Source organism: Mercenaria mercenaria, chromosome 14, assembly GCF_021730395.1.
Source record: "Mercenaria mercenaria strain notata chromosome 14, MADL_Memer_1, whole genome shotgun sequence".
Classification (NCBI taxonomy): Eukaryota; Metazoa; Mollusca; class Bivalvia; order Venerida; family Veneridae; genus Mercenaria; species Mercenaria mercenaria.
The window spans coordinates 16,431,783-16,453,387 of NC_069374.1; the positions used below are offsets into that span (position 1 = coordinate 16,431,783).

At 37.1% G+C, this 21,605-nt stretch overlaps 2 protein-coding genes across 6 annotated transcripts; one reads left to right on the forward strand and one right to left on the reverse strand.

The window, feature by feature from the left end:
* Window positions 1-7,261: 7,261 nt before the first annotated feature.
* Window positions 7,262-18,180, reverse strand: LOC128548378 (RB-associated KRAB zinc finger protein-like). 5 transcript variants are annotated; one of them, XR_008366990.1, is made up of 6 exons: window positions 17,994-18,180; window positions 17,421-17,865; window positions 16,765-16,841; window positions 15,907-16,041; window positions 15,321-15,390; window positions 7,262-8,476 (listed from the first exon to the last, which is right to left on the reverse strand). XR_008366990.1 is itself a non-coding variant. In XM_053522983.1 (5 exons), the coding sequence occupies exons 3-5, from the start codon at window positions 15,952-15,954 to the stop codon at window positions 7,439-7,441; spliced, it is 396 nt and encodes a 131-aa protein (XP_053378958.1). In that variant the 5' UTR covers window positions 15,955-16,041; window positions 16,765-16,841; window positions 17,421-18,107; the 3' UTR covers window positions 7,262-7,438. The 5 variants fall into 5 exon arrangements, 1 of the variants encoding a protein (XP_053378958.1); XR_008366989.1 differs by having other exon boundaries at window positions 17,421-18,180; XR_008366992.1 differs by having other exon boundaries at window positions 15,944-16,041; window positions 17,421-18,107.
* Window positions 18,181-18,270: 90 nt separating this feature from the next.
* On the forward strand, window positions 18,271-19,797 carry LOC123543996 (uncharacterized). Its single transcript, XM_053522982.1, has 2 exons — window positions 18,271-18,573; window positions 18,725-19,797. The coding sequence occupies exons 1-2, from the start codon at window positions 18,271-18,273 to the stop codon at window positions 19,208-19,210; spliced, it is 789 nt and encodes a 262-aa protein (XP_053378957.1). The 3' UTR covers window positions 19,211-19,797.
* The last annotated feature ends 1,808 nt before the right edge of the window (window positions 19,798-21,605 follow it).

Below are 21,605 nucleotides of genomic sequence, written 5' to 3' on the forward strand. Positions count from 1 at the left end.
CTTATTTCTATCTGGAGACTTCAAATTTCAAGTTAGCCCAAAAGGGCTCATTTCATGCCCTCGAAGTACTCCCCGTGGCTAGAAATGGAAAGTTTCAGCCGATGTATCCACTTCTTGAAGGCGTCACGGTACGCTGATTTGGGCACAGTAATAAGGTACTGATGAATGCCAGATCCAAGTGCCTGTCGGGACTGGTATTTCCGCCCAGTAAGGAATGATTTCAATTTCGGAAACAAAAAGAAATCACATGGGGCAAGGTCTGGGGAATACGGGGGGTGAGGCAAAACAGTTACTTTTTCTTTCTGCAAACACGCCGTAACTATTGCGGGGGTATTGTCATGTAGAAGACGGACATGTTTAAAACCAGTGGCAGGGCGTCGTTTCTGATAATACTTTTTCAGTTTCTTCAGTACTACGTCTTTGTAGTACTTTCCGGTGATGCTTTTGCCCTTTTTCACCGGCACTTTTATTGCGACTCCTTTACCAGAGAAGAAGATTGCATACAAAGAACGTTTGGCAATTATTGGGCGTTTGCTGTGTTTAGTGCCCAGATCTTATTGCTAACCTTTCTGACGGGCTCAAAATAATGGACCCAGGTTTCATCACCTGTGACGACATTGGCAAACTGCTTTTTGTCATATTTTGGAAACATTTGAAGCAGCTTTTGGCCCACTTTAACCCTTTGCCTTTTTGCTCATCAGTCAACAGATGTGGCACCATCTAGCAGAAATCTTTCTGACTTCAAATGCTTCTTCAAAATAAGGTGAACGTTGATAGTGATATGCCTACCGTTCGTGCAATATCACGAACTGTAAATCTGGCATCTCCTTCAATGATTTCCTTTATTTTGGAAACGATTTCTTTACGAGATGCAAATTTTGGCCTACCTGATTTCGGTGCATTTTTGATGGACTCTACACCAGACTCAAATTTCTTTTTCCACCGCCGAACTGTGTCATAAGACACACAAGAAGGTCCATAAGCAGTAGAAAGTTCAGTCATCAGCTGCTTCAAAGAACAACCAAGTTCTGAGCGAGCTTTGATGTAAGCCCGTATTTCATCTTTCTTGTCGACGCTTCTACCAACCATTTTTACTACAGTGGTCAATGATTGCGTGTATATAAATGGCAAATTTTAAGTCTTACACTTAGTCTAACATGTACATTTATACACCGTTGTGTAGGTATTGAATAACCCTATACAGGTAGGTATTGGTTTTTATCGTGCCCCACGTGGATATCGAGCTAGAGGACAATAAGCAATTCATATCGAACACTCCTCGTACGTGTGTTAAAATATCAGCTGCAAACATAATAATATTGCAAGATGTAAACAATGCAGATCATGATCAGACTGCACAGGTGATCTTGATCTGCACTGGTCGCAAAGGCAGATACAATTGCGCTTAGCAAGGGAAGGGTTAAAACAGCTCAACACATCTCAACAAAATGATTTTGCATACAGAGCCAAAAGATATACTTGCATTTGAATCACTTAAGATCTGTTCCTGAGAGAAACTTGTTGCAATGGTGTGTTTTGTCCTCTTTCATTTTAATTTGAAATTATGAAAATTAATGTACAAATGAAACATGGTCATAAAACTAACCAATTTCTACTTTTAGCTTCCACATCAGTTGAAGACGGGCCAGAGTCAAAGAAACCCAGGTGTGAAAGTAAGTATCCTCTATTCAGTTAATTATGTAAAAGAATGTGCAATTTTAATGAAGCACGATCTCTCGAAAATGTAAAGAAATAATAAAATAAATTCAATTTTAAATATTTATTATCACATGGAATGTTGTAGAGAACATAATTTACAGAATCATAAGCCGCGTTGTGCAAAAACCAGCCTTATGACGAATGCAACCAGTATGGATCCAGATCAGCCTGCACATCTGTGCAGCTTGATCATCATTCTGTTCTCTGTCCAGTCAGTATAGGTATCATGAAATGTTCATCATCAGTATAGATCCTGATCAGACGGATCAGTGCAGTCAGATCAGGATCCATACTGTGTTCTATTACGTCAGTATAGGTGTCATGTCATGAGATGTTCAGTGACGAGTATTGATCATGATCAAACTGCATGGATGTGCAGGCTGATCTGGATCTATACTGGTTGCAAACACCCTAAGGCAGGTTTTTGCATGACGCAGCTCAATTACATATTTAAGAAATAAAATGCATGTTTTCTTTTTTCATTGGGTTATAAACAACATTTGTGCTCAAAGTGAATGAAGTCTGAAGGACTTTAAGATAACGTTGAACAGTTCAGATGTTTTTAATCCCAAGCCGTGGCGGAGGGATTATAGGAATGGTCTGCGTCCGTCCTTCCGTCCTTCCATCCTTCCGTCCGTAACAAATTCGTGTCCGGTCCATATCTCCTAAACCCCGTCAAGGATTTTCATGAAACTTGGGTCAAATGATCACCTCATCAAGACGATGTGCAGAACCCATGAGTCAGCCTTGTCGGTTCAAGGTCAAGGTCACAACTCAAGGTCAAAGGTTTGAGCCTGCCATTTTGTGTCCGCTCTATATCTCCTAAACCCCTTGAAGGAATTTTATAAAACTTGGGTCAAATGATCACCTCATCAAGACAATGTGCAGAACCCATGAGTCAGCCATGCCGGCTCAAGGTCAAGGTCACAACTCAAGGTCAAAGGTTTGAGCCTTCCATTTTGTGTCCGCTCTATATCTCTTAAACCCCTTGAAGGAATTTTATAAAACTTGGTTCAAATGATTACCTCATCAAGGCGATGTGCAGAACCCATGAGTCAGTCATGCCGGCTCAAGGTCAAACTTAGGGTCAAAGGTTTGAACCTTCCATTTTGTGTCCGCTCTATATCTCCTAAACCCCTTGAAGGATTTTCATCAAACCTGGGTCAAACGATCACCTCATCAAGGCGATGTGCAGAATTTATGAGTCAGCCATGTCAGCTCAAGGTCAAGGTCACAACTGAAGGTCAAAGGTTTGAGCCTTCCATTTCGTGTCCACTCTATATCTCCTTAACCCCTTGAAGGAATTTTATAAAACCTGGGTCAAATGATTACCTCATCAAGACAATGTGCAGAAATTATGAGTCAACCATGCCAGCTCAAGGTCAAGGTCACAACTAAGGGTCGAAGGTTTGAGCCTTCAATTTGGTGTCCACTCTGTATCTCCTTAACCCCTTGAAGGATTTTCATCAAACTTTGGTCAAATGATCACCTCATCAAGAACTCATGAGACAGCCATGTCAACTCAAGGTCAAGGTCACAACTGAAGGTCAAAGGTTTCAGCTCTGTATCTCCTAAACCCCTTGAAGGATTTTCATGAAACTTTGGTCTAATGATCACCTCATCAAGACGTTGTGCAGAATTCATGAGTCAGCCGTGTCAGTTCAAGGTCAAGGTCACAGCTAAAATCAAAGGTTTTACCCTTTCACTATCCATAGCAGTGGCGGGGGATTTAGCTGTCTTTCAGACTACCTTGTTCATAAACAAATGGAAGATGAAAATATGCATTTTATTCATATATATTTATAGTCAATATTTCCTTCTAAAATGGATGATGGAAAATATTTTATCAAATATAAGAAAATTGCACATCTAAATATAAGAAAATGGTATGATGTTAAAATCAACTGAACCAGTGTTTAATTAATGTCCAATCAAATGCGTGCACTGATGTGTCAAAGGCAAAATAATGTAATTCATAAAGTTAGGAATTCTATCTGCTATAATAGAAATAAGGAAGCTTTTTCATTTGGACTGTAAATATGAGATAATTTAACAGAGTAAAACGTTTCTGGAAATATCACTCACGAAAAAACCTTTCTGTAAATACCACTCGTGGGAACAGTGAAACATTGTATTTGTTGACGGGTGATTTCTATAAACTGGTTGAAAATTCACTGATAATGGTCCGACGGGAGTTAAAAATAGTGGTTTGTGAAGACAGGTTTTGTAATTTGGGTCTTTATTCATAGGTGGTCTATAACATAGGTTTGAATGTACAAACATATATTACTATACACTATATACCATAGTAGAATTAACTTATACAGAAAACATGTACTAGTATGCCATATGTATATATACAAAAATGCATATTAGTTAAGGATCATTGACACAAATCAATAACATTTTATCCTGTGTTAAATAGCCAGAGACATATTTTTAGCTCACCAGAGCCAAAGGCTCAGGGTGAGCCATTCTGATCACTCACCGTCCGGCATCCGTCGTCCGTCCGTAAACTTTTACCTTAAACGACATCTCCTCATAAACCGCTAGGCCAATTTCATCCAAACTTCACAGGAATGTTCCTTGGGTGAAGCTCTACAAAAATTGAATTCCATGCAGAACTCTTGTTGCCATGGCAACCGAAAGGAAAAACTTTTAAAATCTTCTCAAAAACCAGAAGCCCTAGAGCTTAGATATTTGGTGTGAAACATTGCCTAGTGGACCTCTACCAATTTTGTTCAAATCATGAACCCGGGGTCAAAACTGACCCCGCCCAAATTTGTTACATAGGAAAATCTTAAAAAAAATCTTCTCAAAAACCAGAAGCCCTAGAACTTAGATATTTGACATGTAGCATTGCCTAGTGGACCTCTACTAAAATTGTTCAAATCGTGACCCCGGGATCAAAATTGACCCCGCCCCAGGGTTCACTTGATTTTACATAGGAAAATCTTCAAAAATTATCTAAAAATAAACCAGAAGGCATAGAGCTTAGATATTTCACGTGTAGCATTGCCTAGTGGACCTGTACAAATAATTTTCAAATCATGATCCCCGGGGTCAAAATTGACCCTGCCTCAAGGGGTCACTTGATTTTACATAGGAAAATCTTCAAAACCTTTCTAAAAATAAACCTGAAGGCCTAGATCTTAAGATATTTGACATGTAGCATTGCCTAGTAGACTTCTACAAAATGTGTTCAAATCATGACCCCGGGGTCAAACAGACCCCACCCCACGGGGTTACTTGATTGTACATAGAAAAATCTTCAAAATTTTCTAAAAATAAACTAGAAGGCCTAGAGCTTACTAATAGATATTTCACATGTAGCATTGCCTAGTGGACCTCAAATCTTGACCCCCGGGGTCAAAATTGACCCCCGCCCGAGGGTTCACTTGATTTTACATAAGAAAATCTCCAAAACATTTCTAAAAATAAACCAGAAGGCCTAGAACTTAGATATTTGACTTGAAGCATTGCCTAGTAGACTTCTACAAATAAATTTCAAATCATGACCCCCGGGGTCAAATTGACCCCGCCTCATGGGGTTACTTGATTGTACATAGAAAAATCTTCAAATTTTTCTAAAAATAAACAAGAAGGCCTAGAGCTTAGATATTTGACATATAGCATTGCCTAGTGGACCTCTACAAAATTTGTTCAAATCTTGACCCCATCCCAGGGGTTACTTGATTGTACAAAGGGAAATCTTCATAAATTTGCTAAAAATAAACCAGAAGGCTTAAATGTTAGATATTTGATATGTAACATTGCCTAGTAGACTTCTACAAACTTTGTTCAAATCATGACCCCCGAGATAAAATTGGCCCCGCCCCAGGGGTTACTTGATTGTACATCGAAAAAATTCTAAAAATCATCAGTTTGACATTTGAGACATGTAGCTCATATTATTCAGGTGAGCGGTCCAGGGTCATCATGACCCTCTTGTTTATTTTTGCCATCAAAAGAGCTACATTTTGCAGCTTCAGTTACTCATATTGTCATGTATTACATGAACTATGTTGATTAACAGATAAACTTGAAACTTGGACTTGAGTTAGATGATAGTTTAAAGAGATTTTTGCAGTTTGTCTACTTACAGTTATTAACAGTCTCTATCAAATCTTTTATATAGTGTGTGTAAGGAAGAGGTGACAGTCATGGAGCAAAATAATGTCATTAATCCCGAAAACAATAAGCTTTAACTATATAACATATGATTGATAATCCGCTTACAGTTCACTCTGTCCCTCTTTAGATTGACTATAAGAATAAATTCACTAAACAAATACAATATAGTATAATTAAAAAATGGTTTATAGACAACTGTTTATAAACATAAAATTGGAATTGCTTACAGTAATCAGGGTGCATGTACCACGTGAATTTTTCGCTAATCTTGGGTGCCAAAAAGATGGCGGATTCCTCGATAAAGGTAACATTTTCTTTAATATCTTTTCACCAACCTCTTCAAATAAAAGGAAACATAGACGATTGCCGTCTCATATGAAAATTCAACACCCGGCTACAAGTTTTCTGTTTCAAAGTCCGCTCGTTTGCACTAAAACTGCATGCGCACATCTGAAGTGAACAAATTTGATGATAATACGACGGGGGACCCTTTCCCAAATTCAATAGATTATCCCTTTAAAAGGCCGTAAAAGACTATTTTGCGACAAGGATATTTGTACGAGTATTGTCTTGACATATACACTTTAAGAAATTACAAATTAAGAAAATTACAAATTAAGAGCTTTCAATAGCTTCTGAGGCCAGATTTATCAAATTGCTAAGCAGGGGTTCGTTTTGCTTGATGCTAAGACGGGGTCGTGATTTCAATATATTCAGCTAAGTCGAAGCATTCCTTGTCCTAAATTCTCCACCTTTCTGCGCAACTATATTGCCTTTTGTCTCTTTTGAAATAGTAACTACCATGGTCTTGTTTACACATCGTAAACATGCTTTATGTGTGTTATTTTAAACTAGCAAAGCGCTGTAAAAATGAAAATTAATTTCAGAATATAAAAAAGATAGCAACAAGGAGTAAAAATATCATGTCTAGATCGATCTTGTAACAAATACTGTAAGTTGTTGAAAAAGCAACTGTACCGGTATTAATTCTGAGCGCCGTTAACATCAGTAACAGTTGTCAAAAGAAATCAGAAATGGTACTCTTTATGTTGGTCATGAAATTTACTGGTATATGTATTTCCAGATATCTTATTTTAACATTTCGGAATGTGCTTTTTGTTTCAAAATCAATATGAAATATTATAATTGTAAACCGCATATACATTTCAGACATTTGTGTGCCAGGAATGTGGAAGAGAATATTCATGAAGAAAAAGTCTTCTGCGACACTAAAAAGGACACAGACATATCGAAAGCAAAGACAATATTTCTCCGCCATTTTATGGAGGAATTAATTATGCGTCATGTCTAACCCTTCAAGATCAAAATATTCATATTTTTTCAAATTGCATTCTAATTACAGTTACTTAGCGCGACTAAAAAGAAACACACATACATGTCGTTTTTTTTTTATTTTTTGCTTGCCTAACCTCAAATAATGATTTGAAATAATAGCATGTATTTATAACATATTGATAACTTTTATAGTCTTTCTTATGACGATTTAGAAAATAAAGATAAGTGATTCAGATAAAAAGCATTGTGTTTTTCTTTCATCTTTATAGAGTAATCCGAATAGAAGACTTTATTTATCAGTTCTTTGTACACATGAGATTTTCCGTGTCGGGAGAGGCTGGCTGTATTTATGCTTGTATGTCTTCCCACAATTACACGTGTACTTATTTTCACTTGAGTGTGTTGCCATATGTTTCTGCAACTGAAACTGTCGCGGAAAGAACATGTTACAAGTGTCACACATATGCATGGCTGGATTTTCCTCTCGTCTTTCATAAGCTTTCACCTCATGTTGTGTTGCAAAAGATTTGCCACAATAAGTACAAGCGTAGCTTTTCGGCCCTTGGTGTTTGCTTGCTCTATGTCGTCGGAAGTGATCGACATCCTGAAAACATTATGAACATAATATCAATGTGGTTATACTAAAGGTAACAGAAAGGAACGATACTAAATAAGCTGTGAGTAAAGTACACACATTTACTATTGTTTAAGAATGTTTGGAAAAAAAACGATGACCTTACTAAGTTTCTCAGTCAGTTATTGCAATGCAAATGACACAAAAAATGAATCAAATTTCTTTTCGATCGACATAAGAGATGAATATTGGTAATCGCAAACAGATTCATCTCATTGCTCACTTAAAATTAAGGAAGAAAAATGATTAACAATAGAACTAAAGGGAAAAAGCGCTAACTTCGGTAAATCATAATTTATAATTTGTAAATATTCCGAATTATTTAAATTTATTTTGATTGACAAGTTGGAAACCAAAGCATACTGTATGTGCATGATCAAGGGTCATTGAACACAGGACCAAAATATCCACCCTTTACGATCTCCTGCAAATCATGGCACATTAGCTTTGAAAGATTGAAACTAATCCACCTTATGGAAAATACAATTTCTAAAATTAAGGACATATAGAAAAAATATGCAATGCTTAATATAGGCAATATAGGATCGTAAAAAAATAATGTTTTTTTAATCTTATCAGAAAAGACTGTCCACAGCATTTGTATGGGCCGATATTTCTATGTCCTTTTTGTGTCGCAGAAGGCTTAATTTTTCTTGATGAATATTCTCTTCCACATTCCTGGCACACAAATATCTGAAATGTATATGCGGTTTACAAAAATAATGATATTTCATATTGATTTTTAAAACAAAAACCACATTCCGAACAAAATGGCTTAAAATAAGATATCTGGAAATACATATACTAGTAAATTTCATGACCAACATAAACCGTACCATTTCTGATTTCTTTTGACAACTGTTACTGATGCTCACGGTGCTCAGAATTAATACCGGTACAGTTGTTTTTTTCAACAACTTGCAGTATTTGTTACAAGATTGATCTAGACATCATACTTTACTCTTTGTTGCTATGTTTTTATATTCTGAAATTAATTTTCATTTTTACAGCGCTTTGCTAGTTTAAATAACCACATAAAGTATGTTTACGATGTGTAAACAAGACCATGGGTAGCTACCTTTTCAAAAGACAAAAGGCAATATAGTTGCGCAGAAAGGCGGAAGAATTTAGGACAAGGAAATGCTTCGACTTAGCTGAATATATAGAAATCACGACCCCGTCTTAGCATCAAGCAAAACGGACCCCTGCTTAGCAATTTGATAAATCTGGCCTCAGAAGCTATTGAAGGCTCTTAATTTGTAATTTCTTAAAGTGTGTATGTCAAGACATATATAGTCTTTTACGGCCTTTTAAAGTGTTAATCTATTGAATTTACGAAAGGGTATCCCGTCTTAACATCAGATTTGTTCACTTCAGTTGCGCGGTTGCACTTTTAGAGAAAACGAGCGGACTTTGAAACAGAAAACTTGTAGCCGGGTGTTGGATTTTCAGATGAGATGGCACTCGTCTATGTTTCTTTTTATTTGAACAGGTTGGTGAAGAGATATTAAAGAAAATGTTATCTTTATCAAGGAATCCGCCATTTTTTTGGCACCCAGATTAGCGAAAAAGTCACGGGGTACACCCTGAGTAATGTATGGGTGTTAAAGCCAACCTTGGTCCAGCGAATCCTGGCTCATTTGAATTTGGAGATTTATTCAAGGAAACACGACTGAATCTATCATACATGAATTTTATTTCTGTATTTTAGAGAAAGACACAAATGCGGGAGCTTTGCAGTTGATCAGGGCCCAAAACGAAATCATGAAAGAGCTCACTACATCCATTAAAATTCTAACTAATTCTGTAAATTCTCTTAAAAATAGCATTGACACTTTAGACACTCGGAATCAGAACAGCTTATTTAATTTTTAGATTATTAGCCTTCATTGCCATTCCTTTTTGTTAAAAATACAGTGTATGTTAGTTTTAAACTGTTGAATAAACACAATATGTATCTATTTATTTTCATACAAGTACAGTTATCTGTGTCAGGCAATGATATTTAGTTATCTGTGACAGGCAGTGATGTTAAGCTACAGTAATCTGTGACAGGCAGTGATGTGTAGTTATCTGTGACAGGCAGTGATGTTAAGTTATCTGTGATGTTTAGTTACCTGTGACAGGTAGTGATGTTTAGTTATCTTTGATAGGTAGTGATGTTTAGTTATCTGTGACAGGTAGTGATGTTTAGTTGTCTGTGATAGGTAGTGATGTTTAGTTATATGTGACAGGTAGTGATGTTTAGCTGTCTGTGATAGGTAGTGATATTTAGTTATATGTGACAGGTAGTGATGTTGAGTTATCTTTGATAGGAAGTAATGTTTAGTTATCTGTGACAGGTAGTGATGTTTAGTTGTCTGTGATAGGTAGTGATGTTTAGTTGTCAGTGACAGGTAGTGATGTTTAGTTGTCTGTGATAGGTAGTGATGGTTAGTTATCTGTGATAGGTAGTGATGGTTAGTTATCTGTGACAGGTAGTGATGTTTAGTTATATGTGACTGGTAGTGATGTTGAGTTATCTTTGATAGGAAGTCATATTTTGTTATTTGTGACTGGTAGTGATGTTGAGTTATCTTTGATAGGAAGTGATATTTAGTTATCTGTGATAGGTAGTGATGTTTAGTTATCTTTGATAGGAAGCGATGTTTAGTTATCTGTGATAGGAAGTGATGTTTAGTTATCTGTGACAGGTAGTGATGTTTAGTTATCTGTGACAGATAGTGATGTTTAGTTATCTGTGACAGGTAGTGATGTTTAGTTATCTGTGACAGGTAGTGATGTTAAGTTATCTTTGATAGGAAGTGATGTTTAGTGATATGTGACGAGTTATCTGTGACAGGTAGTGATGTGTAGTTATCTGTGACAGGTAGTAATGTTTAGTTATCTGTGACAGGTAGTGATGTTTAGTTATCTGTGATAGGAAGTGATGTTTAGTTATCTTTGATATGAAGTAATGTTTAGTTATCTGTGACAGGAAGTGATGTTTAGTTATCTGTGATAGGAAGTAATGTTTAGTTATCTGTGATAGGTAGTAATGTTTAGTTATCTGTGATAGGAAGTGATGTTTAGTTATCTGTGATAGGAAGTGATGTTTAGTTATATGTGACATGTAGTGATGTTTAGTTATATGTGACAGGTAGTGATGTTTAGTTATCTGTGACAGGAAAATAATGTTTAGTTAATTTTGATAGGAAGTAATGTTTAGTTATCTGTGATAGGTAGTGATGTTTAGTTATCTGTGATAGGAAGTGATGTTTAGTTATCTGTGATTGGAAGTGATGTTTAGTTATCTGTGATAGGAAGTGATGTTTAGTTATATGTGACAGGTAGTCATGTTTAGTTATCTGTGATAGGTAGTGATGTTTAGTTATCTTTGATATGAAGTAATGTTTAGTTATCTGTGACAGGAAGTGATGTTTAGTTATCTGTGATAGGAAGTAATGTTTAGTTATCTGTGATAGGTAGTAATGTTTAGTTATCTGTGATAGGAAGTGATGTTTAGTTATCTGTGATAGGAAGTGATGTTTAGTTATATGTGACATGTAGTGATGTTTAGTTATATGTGACAGGTAGTGATGTTTAGTTATCTGTGGCAGGAAGTAATGTTTAGTTATCTGTGATAGGAAGTAATGTTTAGTTATCTGTGATAGGTAGTGATGTTTAGTTATCTGTGATAGGAAGTGATGTTTAGTTATCTGTGATTGGAAGTGATGTTTAGTTATCTGTGATAGGAAGTGATGTTTAGTTATATGTGACAGGTAGTGATGTTTAGTTATCTGTGATAGGTAGTGATGTTTAGTTGTCTTTGATATGAAGTAATGTTTAGTTATCTTTGATAGGAAGTAATGTTTAGTTATCTGTGATAGGTAGTGATGTTTAGTTATCTTTGATAGGTAGTAATGTTTAGTTATATGTGACAGGTAGTGATGTTTAGTTATCTGTGATAGGTAGTGATGTTTAGTTATCTGTGATAGGTAGTGATGTTTAGTTATCTTTGATATGAAGTAATGTTTAGTTATCTTTGACAGTTAGTGATGTTTAATGTTAATAAAAATGCATATTTTTTAACTTAACTTGTACTTTGTTGTAGATAATATACTGATTAAGAATGGTATACTACTATGTCAGTAATTTGTATGCCCCCAGTAGTTAGGCATATAGTAATTGCACAGTGCATCCCTTAGTCCAAGTGCATGATTGGACACTAGTGGTTAAGTGGTGTGTAAGGATTAAGATTAGCTCATTAAGTTCCCTTTATGAAAAATGGTGGTTATCACTTAAGAATACAAATGTGTGGGTGTCCGTCTGTTATAATTTATTTCTGGTATACATGCATAAATATATATATATATATATATATATATATATATATAACCATAAAGTACAGGTCAGGGTAATTTTTTCTAGTCTAATAATTTTTGACAGAGTTATAGCCCCTTTTTGACTGAAAATTCTGATATAAAAACTTGTCAGCTTAATAACTTTTGACTTGATTATCATTTTTAGCACACATGTGTATATTCATAAAGTGCAGGTCAGGTTCCATTTTTTTACAGACCAATTAATATTTGACAGAGTTTTGGCCCTTTCTTGATACAAAATTCTGTTACAAAAACTTCTCGGCTTATTAACTTTTGAATGGATTTATAGATTGAATTTATTTTTGGTACACAGGTGTAAATCCCTAAAGTGCAGGTCAAGTTTAAGTTTCTGGTCTAATAATTTTTGACAGAGTTATGACCCCCTTTTCCACTGAAAATTTTACAAAAATGCCTTGTCCACTCAAGATTCATGAATTTGGTACACATGTATATAACCATAAAATGCAGAGCTTTGGTCCAATAATTTTGATGGAGTTATGGCCCTTTTTCCACTAAAATTATAAAGTTTGACAAAAATGTCTTTTCCACACAATTACTTATTCGGAGGTATTTGCCATCTACGGGGACATTTCTTTTTGTTATAATATCTTACTGAATGTTTTGTAATGAAATTGCACGGTATAAATTAATTTGAATACATGACATAAAGCAATACAAATTAAATTGTCATCATTGTTATTCTTGGACAACAGTATTCTTCTTCATGTGAAAGCCCGCCCGCTTAGCTCAGTAGGTAAGAGCGTTGGTCTACGGATCTCGGGGTCGCGAGTTCGATCCTCGGGGCGGGGCGTATGTTCTCCGTGACTATTTGATAAACGACATTGTGTCTGAAATCATTAGTCCTCCACCTCTGATTCATGTGGGGAAGATGGCAGTTACTTGCGGAGAACAGGTTTGTACTGGTACAGAATCCAGGAAGACTGGATAGGTTAACTGCCCGTCGTTACACGACTGAAATACTGTTGAAGAACGGAGTTAAACCCAAAACAAACAAGTCTGTGAGTTAAAAATTGGACAGAATTTTACACAAGTTGAAGAGCTTTCTATGCTATAACTTGTAATATCACGTTATAAACACAATTGGGCTAATAAAAGTTTGTTTAAACCAAAACGAGGAGTAAATATGTCATATTTAAATGCAGAAAAATTGAGGAAAATTACTTAAATCTGTCAAGCAAATACATCCTCCATTGCATAAACAAAGATTTATTAAGATTTGACCTGGTGACGTAGTTTTTGATCCAAGATGACCCATATTCAACTCCGATTTTCTCAATGCAAACACTCAGACCAAATATTACAAAAATCTGAGGAAAATAGCCTCTATAGCATAGTGACCTAGTTTTTGTGTCCAGATGACCCGTTTAAGAACTTGACCTAGACTTCATCAAGACAAAACTTCTGATGTAGTTTCATAAAGATCCAGTAAAAATGTGACATCTTTTGGATTAACAAGGTTTTTCTAAGATTTGACCTAGTATTTGACCCCAGATGATCCTTATACAATCCAAACGTAGATTTCGTCAAGGCAAACATTCTGACCAAATTTAAACAAGATCTGTCACTAATAGTGACAAATGCCCCCGCAGCACCTTGACCTTTGACCTGGTGACCCCAAAGTCAGTAGGGGTGGTGTACTCAATAAGTACTATCAGCATGTGAAGTTTGAAGGTCCTGGGTGCAGTGGTTCGCTAGTAAAGTGCTCCATGCAAAAAGTTAACGTTGGCCCCTGTGACCTTGACCTTTGACCTGGTGACCCCAAAGTCAGTAGGGGTGGTGTACTCAATAAGTACTATCAGCATGTGAAGATTGAAGGTCCTGGGTGCAGTGGTTCGCGAGTAAAGTGCCTTCATGCAAAAAGTTAACGTTGGCCCCTGTGACCTTGACCTTTGACCTGGTGACCCCAAAGTCAGTAGGGTTGGTGTACTCAATAAGTACTATCAGCATGTGAAGTTTGAAGGTCCTGGGTGAAGTGGTTCGCGAGTAAAATGCCTTCATGCAAAAAGTTAATGTTGGCCCCTGTGACCTTGACCTTTGACCTGGTGACCCCAAATTCAGTAGGGGTGGTGTACTCAGTAAGTACTATCAGCACGTGAAAATTGAAGGTCCTGGGTTAAGTGGTTCGCTAGTAAATTGCCTTCATGCAAAAAGTTAACGTTGGCTCCCGTGACCTTGACCTTTGACCTGGTGACCCCAAAGTCAGTAGGGATGGTGTACTCAATAAGTACTATCAGCCTGTGAAGTTTGAATGACCTGGTTGAAGTGGTTCGCGAGTAAAATGCCTTCATGCAAAAAATTAACGTTGGCCCCTGTGACCTTGACCTTTGACCTGGTGACCCCAAAGTCAGTAGGGGTGATGTACTCAATAAGTGCTATCAGCATGTGAAGTCTGGAGGTCCTGGGTGCAGTGGTTCACGAGTAAAGTGCCTTCATGCAAAAAGTTAACGTTATGACTAACTAACGAACGGACGGACAGACAGTTGAAAACTAATATGCCTCCCTTCGGGGACATAAAAAGATATAATGAAGAATGTTCATGTTAGCGGGTTAACAACCAAAATGTGAACAGGAAGACAGACGGACGGACGACGGACAAAACAACATACTAACAGCTCACCCTGAGCAGAAGTGTGCTAAAAACAAGAGGTTCTTGTAAAACATATATGCCCCCATTCAGCCAATGAGTTGATTCACCAGTCAGCCGTCTTGAATTTGGGCGGGGCATAATTTTCATGAAAAAATGAAGAAAATAATTGGGGATGGGAGTTATAGGTCCCACACCTATAAATAATGTGCACATTATTAGAAGTATCCCCAAGTTTCATTAAGATTGGAGGTGTAGTTGCAAAGATATAACAAGAAAACAAAGCTTGCCATAAAACTTTAACCTTACAATTGCCTAAGTATAGCATCCTGATGACATTGACAATTGGATATGTTTGACCTTGTAAAAGGTCACATTGAAGATCAAGATTATAATATTATGTCTATTTATCAATGTGAAGGTCTTTTGACAAGGAGTAATTTGTGTGAGTTTAAAAGACATTCATCAAGACAGATGGAGGACAGACAAACTGACCAGAAGCATTATGCCCCCGATCCAATGGATACATTTTGTATTTTTTAATTGTTAAAACAGCTGTTAAAAGTACCTTCAAACCACAGTTGAAAATTGTTGCATCATGCTGGGACCCTGGCCACATGGCAACAACATCTGTAAATCTACAAAGAGGGACAAAATTCATCTTTTAAGTAAAATATTACAGCTTAAGGACCGTAAACAGCAAGAGGTCATATATTGCTTGCCTGAATTTTAACAAGCAAACAAAAGTGAAATGATAGCCTCTTTATAAACTTGCATGGCTTTATTTCATTTTATTGATCTTTTGTACCACGTTTCACTGATAACTTCTCATCATCTTTTGACATACAGTTCCCGGACGCAGAAAAATCACTGGAATTTTTATAAACCAAGGGAAATAAATATGGTGTTCCTAAGTCAATCCTGCTAAAACTTGCAGGGCTACATTGCGTTATCTAAATATACATTTCCGCCCAGTTTCATTTAAACAAGAAGCCATGAGGTGATAGAAATTTCATGTATATCACCACACTATGGTAATAAATTCCATCCACCTATTCAGAACAGTGCTTCACCCTAGATGCACTTATGTTTTACTTTCCTTTACAAGAAAGATGTTAGGCTCCGTTCACATGACAAAGATTACAATTATGTACTTGTCAAAAAATTATGCCTTGCATCTGGATCACATACGGCTTGAACATTTAGAGCATGGTAGTTCTTTCGACAAACATATGCTGCCTTATCTTCTGTGGGTGCTTGAATCGGTATCAACGTACCATCTACTGCTCCTAGAAAAATATGTGAAATTATTACACAATGTAATGGAATGTGAATATACATGAAAAAGAACTGCATACATGTAAAATTGCAATAGGACTTATTTATATTATTCTTGTAAGAAAACAAGAGTAGTAAACACACGTTTCAATGATTCTAGTCATGAATGTACCCTTAACATGTTTCATGACTTTTTGGATAAACATTGTGACATCTTTTTTGTCTGTTTCACTTCCATTTAATCTGATGACTTAGTTTTAAATTTGAATTGACCACAATTTAAAACAAGACATAGTAATCATCAGCTCTAAAATTCCAGGCTGATTGGATGCAAAATGTATAAATCAAATTAATTCACCATTACGTATTTGACTGATACAATGAAGCTGCTAATACATAAATTGTAATTTTAAGGATCTGTTTGTTTGTTTGTTTTGGGTTTAACGCCGTTTTTCAACAGTATTTCAGTCATGTAACGGCGGGCAGTTAACCTAACCAGTGTTCCTGGGTTCTGTACCAGTACAAACCTGTTCTCCGCAAGTAACTGCCAGCTTCCCCACATGAATTATCAGAGGTGGAGGACTAATGATTTCAGACACAATGTCGTTTATCAAATAGTCACGGAGAACATACGCCCCGCCCGAGGATCGAACTCGCGATCCGTAGACCAACGCTCTTACCTACTGAGCTAAGCGGGCGGGCTTAATTTTAAGGATATTTCATAATATATATACCTATGATGTTAGGTATTCTACACTTTTGGTAGAATTTCCTTTTTATTTCATTCAACTCAGTTCTGTCTGTTGGAAACCTGAAAAGAAACAACACTATATTCTTCTGTATTTAATTTAATCATCAAGAATAAAAATAAATGTACCGGTTTATACAAAATTTGACATAATGTGTAAGTCTTTGTAGAACAGACTACAGAACAGTGAAATGCAGTGTAAGCTTTTTTCATTCTGCAAGAGGTCAAGAGTTCAAATCCATGGCAAGGCACACATTAATTTACACTACAAGTAGCTATTGATGACATTTATCGATTAAATCTCGATATGAAGAAAAGCATACATCAAGAACATGCCAGTTTTCAATAAGTCAGAATAATTCAGTTCATTGTCTACAGTAAATGACTTAAATACTGTTTTTCCATCTTGGAAAACTATAATTGTAACTGAAGTAAAAGTTGCAATACTAAGATTACTTCTTTCCTGAAAAGACTAAATATGATACAATCATTGATCAACTAGCAAAAGTCACTAGTTTTTTTTAAAAACATTGTCATAAATTTCATTCCTATTCCCTGAATTTGGACTGATATAAGTTATGGGACTTTATCTAGTATGCAAGTAACTGTCTTTTGTGATAATGTAACAATATTACTGTGTACCTGATGTTCCTTAACCTTAGATTTACACTGTTAACAAACTCGTCCGCTACAGTGGCTGCTGTGGCCTTAGAAATCCCGTGTAAATCTGCGACCTCTGACAAAAAGTCGCCCTTAGCCAGAAATCTCAGCCCAAAGAGAACCTAAAAATATAACGTTATAATAACTTAGTAACATGAGTGTCTTATTCACTGTGTGTTCCATATTGTATCAACAGTTCAAAATACAATTTTTCCGGATCTTAGCTGTTTAAAGTTGCTAGATCTCAATAGTCTTTTCACTCCTTGGTCATAACGTTTCCTTTGCCTTTTCTGAGGTGGTTGTAGTCTCACTTCCTCATACACGTTTTCTGCAAGTTTGATCACGGACGGATCTTCGCGTCTAATACAATTTACCACATAGCCCAGATACTTCATTGTGTCAATGTCTCCTCGAGAACATCTTCCTTCTGAAAAGATAAAGAAATACAATCATAAGTAAATGAACGGCAACTAATGACATGTAATGCAAACATTTCAATTATTCAACTCGAACGTGTATGAATTACATTCCAAAGAGCAAAGTGATTTTTCTTACCTTTGAAACATCTAATGGTATCATTCTTGAATCTGTTCTCTTCCATAAACATTCTTTCTTGGTCACACATTTTGAAGTTGTCCGGTAAAGTAATTTCTTACGTGTTCTTAGCTAAGCTTAGTGATCAGAGCGCTTTTTGGCCGCTCTCCTTCTGTTCGGTGCTTTTATATGGCAGTTTTCGCGCCAAAATACCATCGACCAATCAGAAAACAGATATCGAATATTGAAGCTCCGCCCACACACGGACGATTCTATTTTATACATATGAACTCGTCCGATGCAACTATTGACCAATCAGGTGTTGGCACATTTTTGGCGGCAAAGTGAGACCAGATGGACTCTTTTCCTCATTATTGCTTCAGCTATTGAACCAACAACATCTAAATTCACAATGGCTTACAACATGATCGATGAATACGTTCCATTTGACCAGAATAGCAACAGTGGTGATAATGTGAGTTGGTTACAGCAGACCGACTTGTATAGTATGCCAACGATTGCAACGGTTCAGACAACGGCAGAAAACAATGGCAATGGCAAAAGGAAAAGGGCAGCTGGAAATTCCGAAACAAGGAAGAAGGTATGTTAACGTTAATATTATTTGTGCTGTAACATGGAAAGTCGTCGCGAACTTGCAACTTTTGTATTGTGTGTGAATGTCATAATGATTCGTTTGAGTTTGCGTTTGTTATCGAGATCCAACTTCAATATTTTTTCTTCTCTCATTTCAGGCAGCTAAGAAACCAACTGCTCCGAGCTCTCAGCCACTGGTGGCAAGTACCACAACGTATACACAGGAGTCGACTTCATTGAATCATGATCAAATGAAGAGGCAAGCTCAGGTGGAGGAGAGTAAGATGCCTTACGATAATTTAGTGTTGGCGCTCAACGATTTTAGAGATATACACCAGCAACTGGGTGCATTGAAAAATAAGTACAGCGCCGATACGGATATTAGGCAAGAAGTAAGCTCTTGTGAAGAGCAATTGAAAGCTTTGGTGGACAATACTGAGAAACGGATCAACCAAATTCCTTATTGTAGAATTTGCACACAGTCGCCATCAACGAACCCACCTAAGGTTGTGGGTTCGTGCGGACATGAATTTTGTTGCATTTCTTGCGTTGTCAGCTATTTGACACGGATGTGTGATGCTCAGACAGGCAAACGGCATTGTCTCGTCTGTAAGGAAGAAACCAATATTACTATTTACAATTGACGATCTTGATATGGACTCAATGGTTAGATTATTGTAGAAGTGCATTTCTTTTTATTGTTTTATTTGATAACTTGTAATTTGAAATAAATTGTTGTCAATATATAACTGTCGTTAGTTTTCATTGTCATTTGTACTATAACAGCCATACAGACAAGGTGAATTAGCTCATATCATCATGTCCCTTTTCCGTCGAAGAGTTTCGCCTATTTGGTTACTACATACAGATCAGTCCGAACATAGAGTTCTTGACATGTGGGAAGAATTTTCGCATTCATTTCCAGAACATGGTCAAAATGCCAGATTCTGGAATATCTCTGTGGCGAAACCACCTTCAGAACTTCCAGGAATGATTCTCCTTGGGTTCGAAGATAACGAAATCTTGTCGTCCGAAACCAAACATAGACTGAATGAACTGATACACGAAATGGATTGGAAACTTCCACAATGCGATGCCAGAATGGCACTAAATGCAACGATGCCTTTGCGCTTATGGACAAGTGATTGGAAAATAAGGCTTGGTGTCTTTCTGAGTTAACTTTATTTCAAAAACATTTGTTTTTCAAGAGATAATCAATCGACAGTATCAACATCGAATTTTGAATACTTTTCTTCAAGTTCTGCGAGGATATCCTCGGAAACTACATTTCTCATCAGCATGTCATTCTCATATATAGTGCGCCTGTCTTCGACTTTAGGAATAAATTTCTCATACAAAGCTCTTTGTACTGTCTCTTTGTAAGCCCAGCCTAACAGCATTTCGGGTGTCACTGAAGTAGACAATTTGCAGTGCTTTCTTGCAACAGGATACCACTCCGATACTACTGTCCTCAATACTTCATCGATATCACTGGTTTTGTGCAATAGTTTTATCAAAGCCTTTATAGGGAACCTAAGATAGTATCTGCACATTTCGTCGAGTTTCTCTGGATCTGTATTGCTGACGAAGAAGTCGATGGTATCTTTCGAGTGATCAACCAGTCGTTTTCTTTCCAGTACTTCATTCAGGCATTTGGTTTCGAATAAAGCGAAGGTCAGATATGCACCTCTAGGTTTTGGTACTGCGTAGTGAACATCAATCTTTCTTTCTCCGTACAACAACTTTTGATCCTCTTCAAATCGCTTGTCTGGATTCAATGTAATGTTGTGATTTGCCAAACGTGTCCTCACGGTTAACTCTTTCACCGCGCTGTTGAGAGTGTATCGAAAAGGTATCTTCGGCTGATGCATTGGAGAATAACGGACGCTAGCGTACCCGAAAAGGCTCTTACTAATCGGTTTCCTCAGAATCACCTTTTGCTTTTGATCTTCAGTCACGTCTGATTTCTTCGTCTTCGTTGTTATAACAAGAATCTCGTAGTCGGAAGTATCGTCACATTTGATCATATCTTCCACGGGCAACCAAGTATCACTGTAAAGATTATACGCTTGCTTACTCTCCTTGTCGACGAGAAGCGGTTGACCGTGGTCGCTGTTGACCAAATGTACCGACGTAAGCTTCTTCCTTGGCTTTGGCAGTTTGCGATAGTTTAGGTGCTGATGATACTGAAACACGTTCTTGATTACGCCTATAGAGTACTCGCCTTTGTCACTCATGGTACAGAAATAGATCGTGGACTTGCTAAACAACACGTTGTCGGGATGATATATCTGATCAAGGGCTTCCATCAGTCTTCGGTTCAGATCTAAATAAATCCATCCTTGACCATTTGGTTTTGGACCAGGATAGTACATTACTTGTTTTGTCTCGCTGTCCATACAGATTACGGTGAACGGAAACAAGTCTTTATATGCCAGCTCACCGTCAGCCGTATTCACGCTTACAGACTCGGTACTACAAATGTATGTCATCTTTTGTTGAATCACTTGGTCGACAACATTCTTGAGAAAGTCCGTCTTCGGATTTAAAGCAAACAAGCGATCGTCCGAGATGTTGAAACACATGTCTCGAAAGTGCTCAGTCAACTCAGCCTTGTACATTTTCGACGCGTCCTCTAATCCTTCGATGAAGTCAATGCAGGTCTGCTCTTCGCCGATGTCCGTAAGAGATTTGAAATGTTTTATCGTGGCTTCTATCAGTGGAAAACACTGATGTCGACAGCAGAAATTGAAAAGGTCCACGCTTATATTCCACTTGTGGAACTGCAACTTTGTGAATTTTTCAATTGCCTGTAGAGATAATTCTTCCAATCTAGTGTTAAACGGATTTCTCGTAATCGCCTTTTCGCAGAGAGAAGTTGAGATGGCATTCAGCTCATTGATGCCAATATGTAACGTGTATCCGTTTTTGGCTTGAAGTGCAACGACGTTCTCGTTACGCGACAGTTCTCTGTGATCGCGGTTTTCTCCATCGAATGTGAGCACGGGTCTGAAGTAACCGTAGAAGTTGAATAGCACG

Coding starts and splice junctions, on each gene's coding strand:
- LOC123543996 (XM_053522982.1), top strand. CDS start 18,271: ATGCAACTATTGACCAATCAGGTGTTGGCACATTTTTGGCGGCAAAGT. Junction 18,574..18,724: donor ATTCCGAAACAAGGAAGAAG/GTATGTTAACGT, acceptor CTCTCATTTCAG/GCAGCTAAGAAACCAACTGC.
- LOC128548378 (XM_053522983.1), bottom strand. Junction 7,754..15,320: donor TTTTCAACTGTGGTTTGAAG/GTACTTTTAACA, acceptor TAATGTTTTCAG/GATGTCGATCACTTCCGACG.